Source organism: Wasmannia auropunctata, unplaced genomic scaffold (assembly GCF_000956235.1).
Source record: "Wasmannia auropunctata unplaced genomic scaffold, wasmannia.A_1.0 LD336085.1, whole genome shotgun sequence".
In the NCBI taxonomy this organism is placed as follows: Eukaryota; Metazoa; Arthropoda; class Insecta; order Hymenoptera; family Formicidae; genus Wasmannia; species Wasmannia auropunctata.
In genome coordinates, this window is record NW_012026805.1 from 1,545,204 (window position 1) to 1,561,010 (window position 15,807).

The following is a 15,807-nucleotide window of genomic DNA, read 5'->3' on the forward strand; positions in this document are numbered from 1 at the left end:
AACTACTGAAAATCTGCAAGCTGATTTTCATCACGTGAATCGGAAAAATTACGGAGTCGATCCGAATTCGAATTTGGGATATTTCTCAATCTTAGCAATTAGAGTACTATCCCACGACTGCTTCTGAACATCCTAATATCGTCTGCTTTCAATCTTCTATCAATACTTAATCGGCTTTACAGTCTTATCGTCCTGCACAGCCTAATCGTCCTGTCCAGTGACGCAGATTGTGGGATTCATATCGCGATTTGAATCTAAGTTTTACTGGATTGTCGTCCTTCTTTTAGCGCCTACGCTGATTTTAAAATATACTTTTAAGACAAACAGGAAAAATGTAAAATAGAGTACCAGCAAATACCAGTGAGTCAAAATAATTTATATACGCTCGATTTACATACTCGATCCCATTTTCCTTTTTGCGGTCAGACTTTGAAGAAAAAAACGGGGAAAAAAGTAAAAATTTCAAGAAAAGAAGTGCGGTCAAAGACGACAGACTTAAGATTAGCGATCTCGCCCTCGGGGAAAGAGACAGTCACTTGTTCAAGGGAAGCACGTGCCAGCTCATCGGTTAGTGATTACCGTCACGACGTGTCCCTTGATGACTCGGTGTGTCAGACGACATACGGCAGGCGCCAGATAACAAAGAACGTGCCCTAGCCAGTCTTTCTCTCTACGTAATATCGACATGCACAAGGTTATGAACAAGTCTTTCGTTTTCCAATCTTTTCACATTTTTCAATCTTATGCTTGTGCTTGCTTTAACAAATTTCAAATTTAGGGTTTTTTGTCCTCGTCTTTCTCTCCCCTCCTCTCACACACACACACACATATACACATTATAAAAAAATAGAATTTTTAAAATTTTAAATTATCAAAATTATTTATTTTTAAATTAAATGTTGAAAAGTTACATGATAAGTTTTCGTTAAATAAATAATTGTAAATCTGAGACACCACGAAATAATAATAAAAGAAAAGCAAGAAATTCTTTTGCTACAAAAACAGAGAGAGAGAAAGAGATCGAAAATGTTTAATCTTTAATATTTAATTTTTTCTCACTATAAATTACAAGTGATATATTGATTGGATCGTTATCTTTTTGCTGAGATAAGATCCGGGAAGCATGAGTGAATCATTCACAGCTATAAATTCCTGGTTACACAATTTTTCCGATAAGAAAGGGTTGTTTTCTTACGCTTGTTTCTATATCCGTGGAATGACGAAGCAACTTCGTACCGCGGATTCGCCGTAAACGGCATTTCGCGAATTCTATAGGTCGTGGATGATTTCACGCAGAATCTTATTCGCGTACCGCAACACGATTCTACATCGTTACGTTTTGTTTATGTCCTTTCCATATGGAAAGACCGGTATGTTAACGCAACGATGCCCAATAAATATTTCTATTACCGCGACATAAATAAACGATAAAATTTGTGGATAACGAATAATCTCTTATGGAAAAATGTCAAAGATAGTCGGCATCCACAAGACCTGATAATATTTTTTATTATTGAAGAGTTGAGGAATGCAAACGTATATATGATTCTGATTTACATAGGTGTTTGTGCAATCAAAATGTAATAAACAGGAAAGATAAGAGCAGCGGCGGGAATTAACATATAGTAATTAACATATCTATCCGATTACAAGTATAATAAATAGAAAACTAGATATCATTGCATAGTAAATTGAAGATGGCAAAAACTATAATATTGATAGTAAGATTGAAAACGACAATTCTTATTTAAATACTCATTTAAATAACACTTACTGTAATTAATGTTAAGATAATAAAATATATACACATACTATATAATATACAAGGTGGATACTAAGTAATATAAAAGATTTTAAGGGATGATTCTTCATACAAATTCAAGAAAAAAATTTCATATGACCATCTGCTCAAAATTTTTTTTATTTGATTTCAAAGATACAGGGTCAAAGTTAAAGGAAAATTGTCGCTTTCTTCCTAAAATTTCGAAAATCACTCGGGTTATTTTGATGAAACTTTGTGTATGTTTCATTAAAGTAATCCGAGTAGTTTTCAAAATTAAAAAAAAAATTTTCTTTTAACTGAATGATTGAAAGAAGTAATTTTATTGTATTGGAAATTTTATATTCCAAAAATATTTATTGGTCGATAAATTTTTGGCAGCCACTATCTGTACATATATGGTATTCACACACATACAGTGTCTATACAGTATGGCTCTGTATTTTGGAAACGGTTCAAAATTATGAAAAGCTGCAAAATATGCGTTTCTTTTTCTAATTTTCAATCGTTTCGGAAATATAGTGACAGACTGTTTAGACATCCTGTGTATATATACAGTGGCTGCCAAAAATTTCTGACCAATAAGTAATTTAATTGTATTAGAAATTTTTAAATATATTTAGTCATATATGTATATATATACATATATACATATGTATATACATATAAAATGTTAATCTCTTCATTTTTTTAATAAATAATAAAACCCACAGTATTGATACAATTTACTATAAGGGATTTACTATAATTTAGTATATATACGCATAAATATTAAATTTATATATTTCTTAAATTCTAAATATTTAAATAACACTTACTGTGATAAATGTTAATAATATTAAATGTATTAATAATAGATAATAATATTAAACGTATATTTCTTAAATTCTGAGCATATATTTTAACTGTTTATTTGAGTATTATTTGGGTATACTTTTTGATAGAGCTATCACAACTATACTAAAAAAAAAACCAGTGTTTAACTTGTATAGAACTGCAAATCATAGAAATATAATAATCTGCAAATTAAATAAAAATTATGAGGATTCGATTCCATCACGTGTAGCCAGACCCGCGAAAGAACGGAAAGAAAGAGAAAAAGAGAGAGAGAAAGGGACAGATTGAAAAAAAAGAGGAAGAAAGAGAACAGGTGCGTTACGCGTCTCGCGATTTCCGGCACGGTAGACGAAGGTGCGGCGTGGATACGCGCGGCGGAGAACGAAGCGTATCCGCTCGAGCGTATTCCGGTCGTGGTCGGAGCGACCTAACCGCGCGATCGTTGCCCGAGTTTACTCCCGTTTTCTCGACACGGACGAGCGGCGGCGGCAGCGGCGCGACGCGATGCAGGCGAGATCGCGCGTATTGTGTATACACACGAGGGCGTATTGTACATATACAACACGTTCTCGCCGTTGCGGCTCCTCGGCGCGACCCGAGAACGCGACCCGCGACGTAAAGCATACGTACATACATAAAGCGAGGCACGCGGCCGGCCCGGCTGGCCGCCGACCTTGCGCGCGTTACTCCACTTTCGAAGGAGGCTAACCGCGAAGGCGAGCGTTGCACCGCGACGCGCGGCGTGGCGCGACGCGGCGCGGCGCGGCGTTTAGCCGTACGTACGTGAGCGCGAGCGGCACGTTTAGCCCTCTCATGCATGACACAATCCGCGTCCGCGGACACTTCTGTTTTCATAGTGGAATGCGGGAACGTACATACGTACATCACGGCGGTGACTTTTATTGCTGTATATACGAGCGCGCGAGGAGTCGTTCGTCTTGGTACGAGACTGCATTCTCTTTGTGAAAGATAATTTTGAAGCTCCGACGCGTTGTTTATCTTTTCCAATTTCTCGAATTATCTCTTTGTTTTTCAATCCAAAACAAATGGTAATAAGAGTTTTCGCTATACAAGTTCAGCTCTCTCATTTGCGAAACCTCGCACGTTTACAGGCTCTTCTTGTTTGTTTGACACTTTAGCGGATTAAAATGTATTTCTAAGAATACGAAGTTGCACACTAATATATAAAAATGTTGTTTACAAAGGTTAAAATGAATCACGATAATAGTTTATTCTTATCAAAAAAAAATGTTAATTGCGGGAATGATATCACTTGCTGTTAAAAATAAAAATGTATGTTCTTTCTCTCCTGGCGACACAGATATAATATTACGCAGACGCGATAACGCACTCATCGATCTTGATAAAAATGACTACCTGTTAAAAGTATTGATAAACATAAAGCTTATTCGATATAAATGCACATAGATGACGTATCCGTTTATTTTATCACGAATGTCGCCGTATGCAACCGATTTCCTCCGAGTTTTCCTCATCACCCGCACAGTTTCACAATTTTTTCTTTGCGACACAAAGTATGACGTAAATTGAGATTGTTCTATGAAGGAAAAGATTGTAACTCACAATGATGCGTTATTCACATACATTTGCATGACAAACGGAACTCTTATTTCTAAATTATTTCCAATTTGCCTAAGTAAAAATAACTTATTCTGCAATTTACGTTAATGCAATTTCGCGGTTAATTTATAATTTCTTGTCTGTGATTAGAATTTTAATGAGACAGTGAATTTCAAATGGTCCTACGTGCATCGCAAGACAATCAACAGTTTCTAAACGAGCATTATTTAAAGCTTTTGTTCACCGATCTCAAATTATGACGTCAGAAGCGAGAAAATACACAATAAAAGTTCTTGTAAATATATTAATATGTTCAATAAAAACAACACTTACAATTGACTTAAAAAAATACCAAAAATACCTTTCTCTCCTTTTAACTTTCTGTTAATTAATAAATAACAAGATTTTTTAATTTGACAATATTATATCATATTTATAAAAACAATTACAAAAACAGCAAACATTTGTAAAAATACAAAATTTATAATTTTAATATATAATTTTAATCAAGAAACAGCGACATAAAACGGTTTCAATTTTAAACTTGCGTCGAGTTTAAAACAAGCTGGACAACAATTTGTATCGCCATCAATTGGCACTCAATCAAAAAGTAATCGCCGTCCGCGCGAGTAGTGTGATTTTATTGTTTATACATTCAGAAGCCGAGCGGAAAGGCACGCATTCTTAAGAACGCGAGGTAACAATAGGCACGTGCTCTTTTACGATGTACCTCGTTAAAGCAATTATGCCAATTGGATGAAGCCTAAGCAGGTAAGAGGCCGCGCGCATCGCGCTCGTCGAGGTAAATTTTCCCATCTCATTATCGAGATATAATTAAAATTTCGAAATGTAAAAGTCGTTCGTTTATCGATTTAGAAATTATGCGGGTATACATATAATTCACTGTACATGGATGAAACGAATGTATTAAATACAAGTAACATGTTACAGATAGACAATAAAAAAAATAGCCTTGAATCGATATAATTACATAATATAGGTATATATCCGTATCTACGGATGAAATCTTCAAATGAACGTTCGTCAACAACATTTTCTGATAAATGAATGCAACCAACGCAATGAACGCAATTAAAGTAATTTTACGATATGAAGCAATTAGGCGAAATGCGATGTTAACGAGCACGTATGACTAATGTGATACCGCCGGTATCTCTCCAGCTCCAGGCAGGTAGCAGCTACTTTGAATGTGTGGCAGGTGTTGTTATCTTTTATTTCCACGGTAATAATGGCTACGTATAGTGCGTCGTACCTTTGTGGAATCTTCCTAGAAAACGCCGCGGGGATTCGACTGCACTCGATATCTCGCGACGCATATGGCTCAGGTACATACCCCGGCACCGCGTAAAGTATACATAATATCCGATGGGGTATAATAGAAAAAAAAAGCTGAATATGGCTCATCCTCCCGCACTTGTGGAGGGGCGAGTAAAAACATCTTTCAACGCGAGAATATCTCGTGATTAAGATAGTGATACAATTTATCGTCGGACACGTAATGTGAGCGTGACGTTATTTTTACGATGAGTTTTGAGGCACCCTAACGTTTTAGAAATTTAGATAAAGTTGTACGTAGGTTTTATTAAAAATTCCCGTTTAAATAAAAGTTTATTAAAATGAAAGATTGAACAAACAATAGGAAGATTTTAGAATAAATTCCTTTCCGGAGATATATTTTATAGAATGATTTATGAGAATTATATAAAACATATTTCCAGAATAGAACTTATTCTACATAAAATTATATGTAAACTATATATTAAATTATATTTAAATTACATAAAACTTTATATCCTATATATATATAATTTTATGTAATTTAATTAAATATAATTTTATATAGAACAAGTTATATAAAATATTTATATATGTACGTTGGTTGAAAATTTATTGATGTAAAATTATTGTTTTTTTATATTTATACTAATGCCATCTCTTAGTAAAAAAAAAAAAAACTTTCCGTTCAATTCAATATAAGAACTGTAATTTCTTTTATTGTAATTAATTTATCTCTCTCAAATTTATCTCATATGGTTTAAAATGTGTTAGCAAAATAAACTAATAGACAGAGACGAGACTTTAGAATAAATTCTCTTCTAAACAAAGAATATCTTAAAGTATGTTATTTTCGATGAAAAGCATTATGACTTTTTTATTGCTGGCTTTTTTCAAATTTAATTCAAATTTATTTCTCATATGGATTGGAATAAGCTACTAAAATAAAACACTAATTAATTAACAATAAAGAGATTTTAAAATTTCTTTCCGGAAAGAGACATATTTTGAGAGAAATACATAATTTTCAAAAATATTGTAATGTCTTCTTAATCTCTCTCAAATTTATCCCAATATATGAATCAGAATTTGTTACTAAAATAAAAAATTGATTAATAGACAAAGGCAAGGCTCTAGAATAAGTTCCCTTCTGAAAGAAAAATATATTCTAGACCGTATAGATATATTCTAGAAATATATATTTTGTCGATGAAAAGTATTTTATGACTTCTTATTGCCAATACTTTTTTGAAATTTATCCCACATAGTTTGTGGAATGTTACTAAAATAAAAAATTAATAGACAACGGTGAGACTATAATAGCATAAATTCCCTTCCGGAAAGAGATGTATTTTAGACCGTACAATTCTCCATGAAAAGCATTGTTCATTTCTTTTATTGTGCCAGTATCCGTGTCTCTTTAAAATTTACTCCACACTGGTTTGGAATGTGTTGCTGTCGCAGTTGTTCTACGCATAATGTAATTTGAATTTCCATTTGGCCGTTCGTCGCGACGAAATTTTAACATATGCACGCAACACACGTATGTTTAATCTATCGATACGTTTGCACAGTGATCTCACATCTGAAGGATACTCAATTATACATGAGCGCACGGCGTTGCAAATCAATTTTTTAACTCTTCAAACTTGCATTGTTAATATTTCACTCTATCCTCGTGACTGTCTGATATTCATTTCACATTGACGCAGAATTACAATTGACACACGTTAGTTTAGCTTCAAAGCTGCTCTCGCCTTCACGTCTCGCGCACGGATCGCGTTCGCTTTCCCGAAGTGATATCGGATGCATGTCGCTAAATATGATATGTATAGGAATGCAACGCAAGTAAAAAAAAAAAAAAAACTCAGTTCGGTAAGAGCTAGGCGGTAGCGTTTTAGCGGTAAAACGCGACCCTGAATGCATCGCCACAGATAGAAACGAAAGTGAAAGTACCCGCGGGTACTTTGACAGAACGATATCCGTCCGGCGGCGGATCGGATGAAAAACATTGGAAAACGTATCGAGATCGACGCCCGCGTCGCCGATTTCGTCGTACCTAGAATCCCGTGGGAATCCCCGTAGGGATGTGACTCGCCGTTGTAACTCGCGCCAACAAAAGCGGAACACTCTCAACGCGGTGATCATCCTCGACGTTCTTCGAGCGTGCGATAAGTTCGCTAATTCGAAGCCGCGGGACCGTGAAATTCGATACAGAATATCGACACAGTGATATTGACTTACCCGAACGAATCGCGGCCGATCGAAGCCGCCATCGTCGACGACGTCCCCTGCCACGATCGGTACGTTCATTGTAGCCGCCGTCGCATCTCATATATCACATATGTCGCCGCTCCAAACGCCGATCGAACGCCGATCACCACCGAACTATGGGGAGCACACTGGACGAGATACGTCGCACGGGTCGAGCATCGTCCGTAAAAGCGCGTGTGTCACTGTATTATACGCTGATCTGCTGTCGTTCGGTCACGCCGAAACGTAGACGCGTGCCGGTCACGATCTGCGTGCGATCGCAACGTAATTTAAATCGCGTCGTAACCGTCAGGCGCGTAGGCGCGCCGCCGTACGTGTGCGCGTATATACTCCGCGCGACTCTCGATTTCGTCGGTCGGTCGGTCGCGGTGGCAAAACCGGAGCCGAGACTGCCGAGAGCGATCGAGAAGCCGCCGACCGGGGGAGAGATCGATCGACGCGATCGCGTGTATAGCGCGCACTGTCGACAGCCACACGGCCACTGATCCGGAGCTCGGCTTCGGGTTGCTCGCACTCGACACACGGGACATCCACCGCGGTGAACGGTCGGTGGAACGATCGATCGCCGTTGCCGATCGCTCGCCGGAATGGGTGTCGCGTATCAGCGGCGCGAGAGTGTACGCGACAGTCGCGTACCACGCGAACGCTCGTGTCGGACTGTCGCTCGGAACGTTGCAACGCGCGCGAAGGTACTATACCGACTATACACACGCGCGCGCGCAAGTACACATACACGCATACACGCGCGTTCACTGGCGAGTCCGTTGCAGCTCCCTAGGCACTGTATACCTTGGTAACTTTTGATGAGAGGGATCGGTTATGGTCGCCTCGACCTATGGTATACCTGTACAGGCCCATTGCTAACAATGTAGATTTTACTCTTTAACCTCGGCTTAAATTTTAAACTCTTTATCGTTTTCTAATTCTCAGAACTAGAAGATAAAAGAAGTGTGAGTTAAACCGAGATTAAAGTTAATCTATATTGATAAAAATGGCATTAGAATGATATCAGAACTCTTATTGAGTTAATCCGCGGTCATTAACTTAGGCAGCTATATTTATATTAATTTATTGATATATATGGAATTATTGATATTACGTTGTTTAATATATAGAAAAGGAGATTTAATTAGAAATGTTATATAATTAGAAATTTTGCTTTAGGCAATTCTACCGATTGGATCACAATCGCTGAATAAGTCATTATAATTAATCTAAATTTGATTTAAATCACTGATTTTATATGGATGATTTCGATTAAATTCCTCTTAATTTATCAAGCAATACTTATATTATTTTATTAACATGAATATATATATATATATATATATATATATATTAATATTAATATTTCATTGTTTAACATCTGGAAAAAAGAGAGTAGATTAGGGAAATTATATAATTAGAAATTTCGCTTTAGGCAGTTTCAACCGGTTGAATCAACCGCTGCAGATTAAAGTTAATCTAAATTTCATCGAAGATTTCACTCTCTCTTTCTCTATGAATGATTTCGATCAAATTTCGATTAACTTAATGCTCTCTGAATGATTTCGAACAAACTTCGATTAATCAGTGATTAACGTATCAAGCTATATTTAGTCTGTCAATCTGGATAGAATTATTAATGTTTCGCTGTTTACAAAAAAAAAAGAAAAAGATTAAATTATAGGAATTATCTGTTTAGAAATTTTACTTCAGGCGGATTCTGCCGGTTGAATTATATTCACCGATTAAGTTAATCGGAGTTTCGTCGAAGTTGCCTCAAAATTGTCGTCGGACACGGATGTCCTCGAGACGACATCCGTTCCTTTTCTCCTCCATGAATCTCAATGAGTCCCTTTTGATCCCGCATTTTCCACTCCCACCTATATCTCTCTTAATTTCTTCCGTTATTCTCTTTCGCAGTTTTCGTGGATGCTCTTGGCAGCCCGCCGCCGCATTGCGGAGACAGTATATTACGCTTCTCTTCACGAATGGTACTTAGCACCGCATCAATCATCTGCATCTATTAGAATTCTCCCAGCGACCGTTATTGACAACGGAAGATTCGCAACTGTTCGTTAACGTTACCTCGAACCGAACTCGCCGTGGATCGAGCCGTACAGGATTGCCGCAGTCGCGTGTCTCGTCGCTTCAAGTTGTGGAATTCGGTCGGGCGCATTAGCGCGCAGATTTATACGAAAGCGCGCGTATAGCGCACTTATAAAACTGCTCGGCGCGTGAGTCATCATCATACGACAGAATTCATCTTTAACTTGTAGACACCTCTGTGCTTAGAAAAGTTTCTGAGTACCTGCATCCGCTTTTGAGGATCACTTTAAGCTATCTTTTTATCTCTCAAACGGGCGGACAAGTGTCGAGACATTACTTCGTAACTTTGCTACGAACGTCGTATGACAGAAATCTAAGAAAATCATATATTAATCGCTATAATGTTACACAAACATATGTATAGATACTAACAAGAGAAACATAATAATAAGAACAAATAAACAATATCTGAAATAAAGCCACACGTGAGAAACGATCTTTTCAAGCGTTAAGTATCTGCAGAAATCTAAAGAGAGGATCTTGACATTTTCATGTCCCGCGTGTAGCGCCGTGATCTGTTGAAAATTATATGCCCATGTCCTCCAGCGCTATAGAAAGGATTGATTGAAGTAATTTTTAAAGATTTCATAAAATTTTCCTAGATATTCTGTTATGTAACGTTCGAGGTAAAATCATTAGTATGTGTGTAGATAATGTACATAGGCGTCACACACTACTTTAAAGTGCTTTTTACCCAGGGTTGGGAAGTAATGCGTTACATTGTAACGCGCCGTTATAATTTTTATTACTTTTTCAGTAACGATTGTTACTTTTTTTATTTGTAATGGTAACGGTAACGTCGTTGCATTTTTACAGTAATGGTAACGAATTTGTCATTAGTTTTTTATACTTTTATCTTCTTATTTTATAATACATTTTTAATTTATTTAAAAAAAAATATTTTGTATACTCTCTTAGGTTACGTTCCGATAGTCACTATTAGTACTGAAAGTTTATAATTCACATTGTATATACACTATATACAGGGTGTCCCGCCTCTACCGGATTTCCTTTTAAGAACGTGTTCCTAAGATAATTTTGAGACGAAAATCCTAATACAAAAATGGCGAGGCTATAATACTTTTCAAATTATAAACGATTTTAGTTAACCAATATTAGCGGCTGAAATTCGCGCGCTCAGGCACGGCACATCCGATGGTTCCTTTTTTACATATCAATATCATATCAATATTTTACATATCACACGAAACTAACTTCGTGACTAACTAACCATCGGATGTGCCGTGCCTGAGCGCGCGAATTTCAGCCGCTAATATTGGTTAACTTAAATCGTTTATAATTTGAAATATATTATAGCCTCGACATTTTTGTATTAGGATTTTCGTCTCAAAATTATCTTAGGAACACGTTCTTAAAAGGAAATCCGGTAGAGGCGGGACACCCTGTATAGATTTTCAGTACTAACAGTGAATGTTAATTGGAATGCACTCTTAATAATGACATTAATATTTAAAAACACTAAATTTAATTTAACTTTCTATGAAAATAAGTAATATGAAGAAAAACTTGCTCTATATGTATACAGACTAATAAAAAATAATGGTAACGGTAACGCGTTACTTTTTTAAGGTAACATTCTCAATCAGCTGCTTTAACCTTTGAAAATCTAATAACGAAAGTTATTTTCGCGCGTACGCGATATAAAGGAGAAGAAATTTAGCAAAAAATAAGGGCAAAAATAAGGATAAACTATCGAATATTCGAAGTGCGCTGATTATTATTTGTCAGTTTTGTAACAGAGTTCCAAACTGAAGCTACCGTGATACGGCAGGAGCCGTAATATCACGAATTAAATTGACAAGCAATTTAATAAATATTGATGCTGATGTGAGCATCTTACAAATGCAGTGAAGGAATTTACTGCGGAAAATAGCCCATATGCAGCCAAGATTTGAACCTGGATCTCTGGGCCTTCTTACATTCCGAGCGTCAACCGAATAAACTAAGCTATCCTTATTTGTGTTTTTATATATCGTCGATTTCACTTATTATATTGTTTACTCACGTCGCCTGATGTGACGTTTTCTCCTAACAAATACTTGTTATTGCGATAAATGTGACCGCTTACCCCAATGGTCGAATTGGTAAGAAGTTTGTCACGGAATGTAGAGAGTTCCAATTAGTACCTTGGTGAGCTGATATTTCTCGCAATAATTTTTTTTTATTATTTTTAAGGTGCTCATTAGTATCAATATTATTAAATCGCGCTTGTCAATTTAATTCGTTATTTACATTACAATTCCAGCTTTATTTTAGAAACTGTGTTTCAAGACAAAAATCGACGTGCATTTTGCATAAATTGAAAATTGTAAAAAAATTCACGCAAAAATATTAACTAAGCATTAACATCCGGCTTGGTCGAATATGGCTATCTTTATTTATTTGTGTTATTCTGTCGATTTTTCACTTAATTATTACATTTCTTTTTTTAAATCCATAGAATGAATATTCATAGGCTTTTATAGGTTTATTGTATACACGCATATAATACATATATTATAGACATACATATATTTTATTTATATTTTATTTATATTTATATTAAACACTTGACACTATCGTATCTCCTGATAAGTATTATATATTGAATTATCTATTTTCATAAAAAAATGGCCGGCAAAAAATTTGGTATTGTTTATCTCATATTTAAGTTAATTTTTCATATTATAATAAGTTATTAGCGTTATTAAATGAGGTATTGGAAAAAAACGCTATCTCGCTTTGTACGATCTGTAACAGATCGAATCTCAAGAAATTTTCATTTACGAGTCGTTGAAGGAGAGCAAGAATTCTGGCGATCAGGCCCTCGTGAAAATGTATTATACCTACCTACCACGAGACACACACTGTGCCACGGGCATCCCCGCGCGATGGCGTAATCGCGAGGAGTCCGCGAGGATGAGCATCACGAAAGGTCGGGGCGGCCTTTCGCCGCGCGTGGAACACGGCGAGGCGGAGGTCGTCGTCGCCGCCGCCGCCGCCGTACCGCGGTCGCCGCGTATTCCACGGCATATTAATTTCCATCCGTCGCGTGAAAAATACACGCGTTCCCCGAAACCGACGTAATCGAATTTGGTGAAAGGGCACGGAGGGGGGGGGGATGCCTTCGAAAGCCGGCATCGTTAGATATGCGTTATACCTGATTATACCTACTCCCCGGGGGGGGGGGGAGGACGGCACAGCGCGGCCACGTGATCGGCGATTGCCGTACGCGCGCGATCCCGCGTGAGTTTGCGTAACGTCGTTACGACTCCGCGCGGCACGGAGAAAACGACGCGAGACGGCCAGGCACATCGGGCTAATTCATGATTATTGTTCGGAAACCGCCCGGAGATCATTACGCGTTGATAATGCCTGACGCTCCATGCCTTCGCCGTTCATAGATCGGATCGGGTCTGCACACAGCTCGAATCCATCCTGTTTTGTACATGCGGCGTGTATAAGAAATCACATTATCGTCGATTACGGTGCGGCAAAACATGGCTATCTCCGCATAATTATTACGATCGCTGAGTCTACGTGCACGGGTGTTACGCATAATGCGGAATTATCGTGCACCATCTGGATTATCATTATACTTATAGCACTCGTATTTGCCGCTGCCGTGGTTTCGTACATCGCGCAGATCGAAGTATTTCTCGGCAAAGTATTAACGTACGAAAATCGATCTCTCTCAAATATTTCAATAATAAGTTCCTAATGCTCTTAAAGTTACATAATACATATTTTGATGAAAATCTATTAGCACAAAACATTCCAGCAATATATGTAATATTATTTCAAATATATAATTTGTCTTCTCATTATTCGTCAATATTATTTCATGTAATTTTATTAAATATAAGTTTTTAATTTAATTTTACTTTCGGAAATTCAACGTATTCTTCAGCGAGAAACTAGTGAGAAATGATCACCAATTCGATGTCGAATCGATGTCGAATTGACGTCGATATGATGATTTCGACATCAATTCGACATCAATTCGACATCGATTCGACATCGATTCGACATCGAATTGAAAACTATTTCTCACTGGAAATAATCCAGGCAGCAAGCTGGCATTATTTGTCGTTATTTTAGCGTCAAAACGTCGCCAAAAATTTCATTAATAAATCATGTCAGATTGCCACTTGGAATTTTGTAAATCACGCCGAGGATTTTGCAAGTGGAGAAGGGAAATCAGATCGCGTCCTCGTCCTCGCGAGGAGAGAAAAAGCGCGAAACGGGAGAACCTCGGGGCGGAGCGGGCGAGCGATAATAGCATGTTTCTCTTAAACACGACCGATCGATATCACGTGTAATCTACGCGTGACTGCGTGTCGCGGTGACTCGCGACCGCTGGCTATCTCGATTTCTCTTAATATTCACGTCAACGACGTTCGACGCGCTACGGTGGACCTTGACTACGCCCGCAGGATTGTATAGAAACACGGCAATAAACAGACACGGTCTGTCGTTCCGTAGCCAAGATTTGCATTCGACTACCTGTCGGTTTTACACGCGCATCTTCACAAACGTAATCAGTCGCATTTTACGCGCATTTCATAATTCAGGATAGACATAATCGCTGGCTTTATCACGACTGGATACATTTAAAACATTTAGATTAAGCTGCAAAAAAAAGCTAAAAAAAAAAGTGATTTATCCACTTTTTATTCCTGCTAGAAATAAAAGTGCAAATAAATGGAAATATTTTATCGTCACTGCGGAGTGGCATTTAGTTAGAGGAGCGTCTGTAAACTTAGGAATGCAGTGTGTACAACGATAATGTCTACACGATTTTCCATTCATGGGATACGTCGAATCCAATAAATATTCCACGGCGAGCGCTGAGAAATGAGGCACGCAACAGACAATGGTAATAGATGCATTGTTATATTTAGATCCGCGTATATTCACAGTATAGATACAATTAGTCCTTAATTAAGGCTCTTAGCTTACGTATCTAAACTCTAGCATATTAACAAATCATTCGTTCGTTACGAGATTCGATCGACAGGCAACGTGATTTACATTTCCGCCGTAATTCCCTTTTTTGTACAGGCACGTGCGATCACCTCGGGGAAATATCATATCGGGCTGGCGTTCTTTTCTTCTTCATCCGTCTCTATTCTACTCTGTGGAAAATTGTTCGATACATGCAGAAGCGTGTGTGCTAGAATGTACGTAAAGTATGTGCGCCTAAAGTGTGGCCACGTAACGGCTCGCTGTTTTCGTCGCCGACATTGGTACGAGGGCGAACGCCCGCGGCCGATCCGACCGAAAATCGGCCGCGCGGAGAACTCGCGCGCGCGCGCGCGCGCGCTCGCGGTTGATACTTCCGTGATTTTTACAGCTCCGAGAACCGGCTCGTTACGTCGCCTTTCGCTAGACATTTCGAGCGTGCCTGGCATAGCCGCCCCACCACGCCGACGCGCCGCTACCTGTTGACTGCAAACCGAACGGCACGGGGGCACGGTCGCGTCCTGTCCCTCGCGCAATCGGACGAGATTTCCCGTGTCGTGTGGGATCGTCCTCCTCGGACGATCGCATCCGGGATTGTTATATTTACACGTGTCTCGCGCGTGACGCGCGCGGAATACACCTCGGATCGGCTTTCGCGCGTTGGAACACCCGGTCGCCGAAAACGGAACAACCGCGGCGTCAACACCGCGAGTCCATCGCGAGTAAAAAAATAATCAATCTCACCGTTGGTTCACCTCACGATTTATATATTTTTACATTCGGGCAATTTCATGCGCGATTTTGACCTGTCGACAATCGTATCTTCATTCATTTGTACAAAGGCGATAAGAGGGCGACGTCGTATGTATACGTCGCGTGTTATCTATTGCTGATTTATCAAGTTGCAAAAAGCTAAATGTTGAATTCGCAGTGCTGACATCGCTACGTATCCGTTTTCGGAGATTTTCTCCCCCCCTCCCCCC

The 15,807-nt window shown here is 38.3% G+C and overlaps 1 protein-coding gene across 3 annotated transcripts in view; it reads right to left on the reverse strand.

Annotated features, from left to right (window-relative positions):
* LOC105448461 (rhophilin-2) overlaps positions 1 to 9,765 on the reverse strand; it is a 40,807-nt gene extending 31,042 nt beyond the window's left edge. The window contains exons 1-2 of one of the 3 annotated variants that reach the window (XM_011687015.1): positions 9,496 to 9,765; positions 7,739 to 7,882 (exon numbers count right to left, since the gene is read on the reverse strand). In XM_011687015.1, coding sequence (XP_011685317.1) covers positions 7,739 to 7,807 — 69 coding nt within the window. In that variant the 5' untranslated portion in view covers positions 7,808 to 7,882; positions 9,496 to 9,765. Of the gene's footprint in view, positions 1 to 7,738; positions 8,259 to 8,557; positions 8,576 to 9,495 lie in introns of those variants that run through there. The other 2 variants (XM_011687014.1, XM_011687013.1) reach the window with 2 other exon arrangements.
* Between the last annotated feature and the right edge of the window lie 6,042 nt (positions 9,766 to 15,807).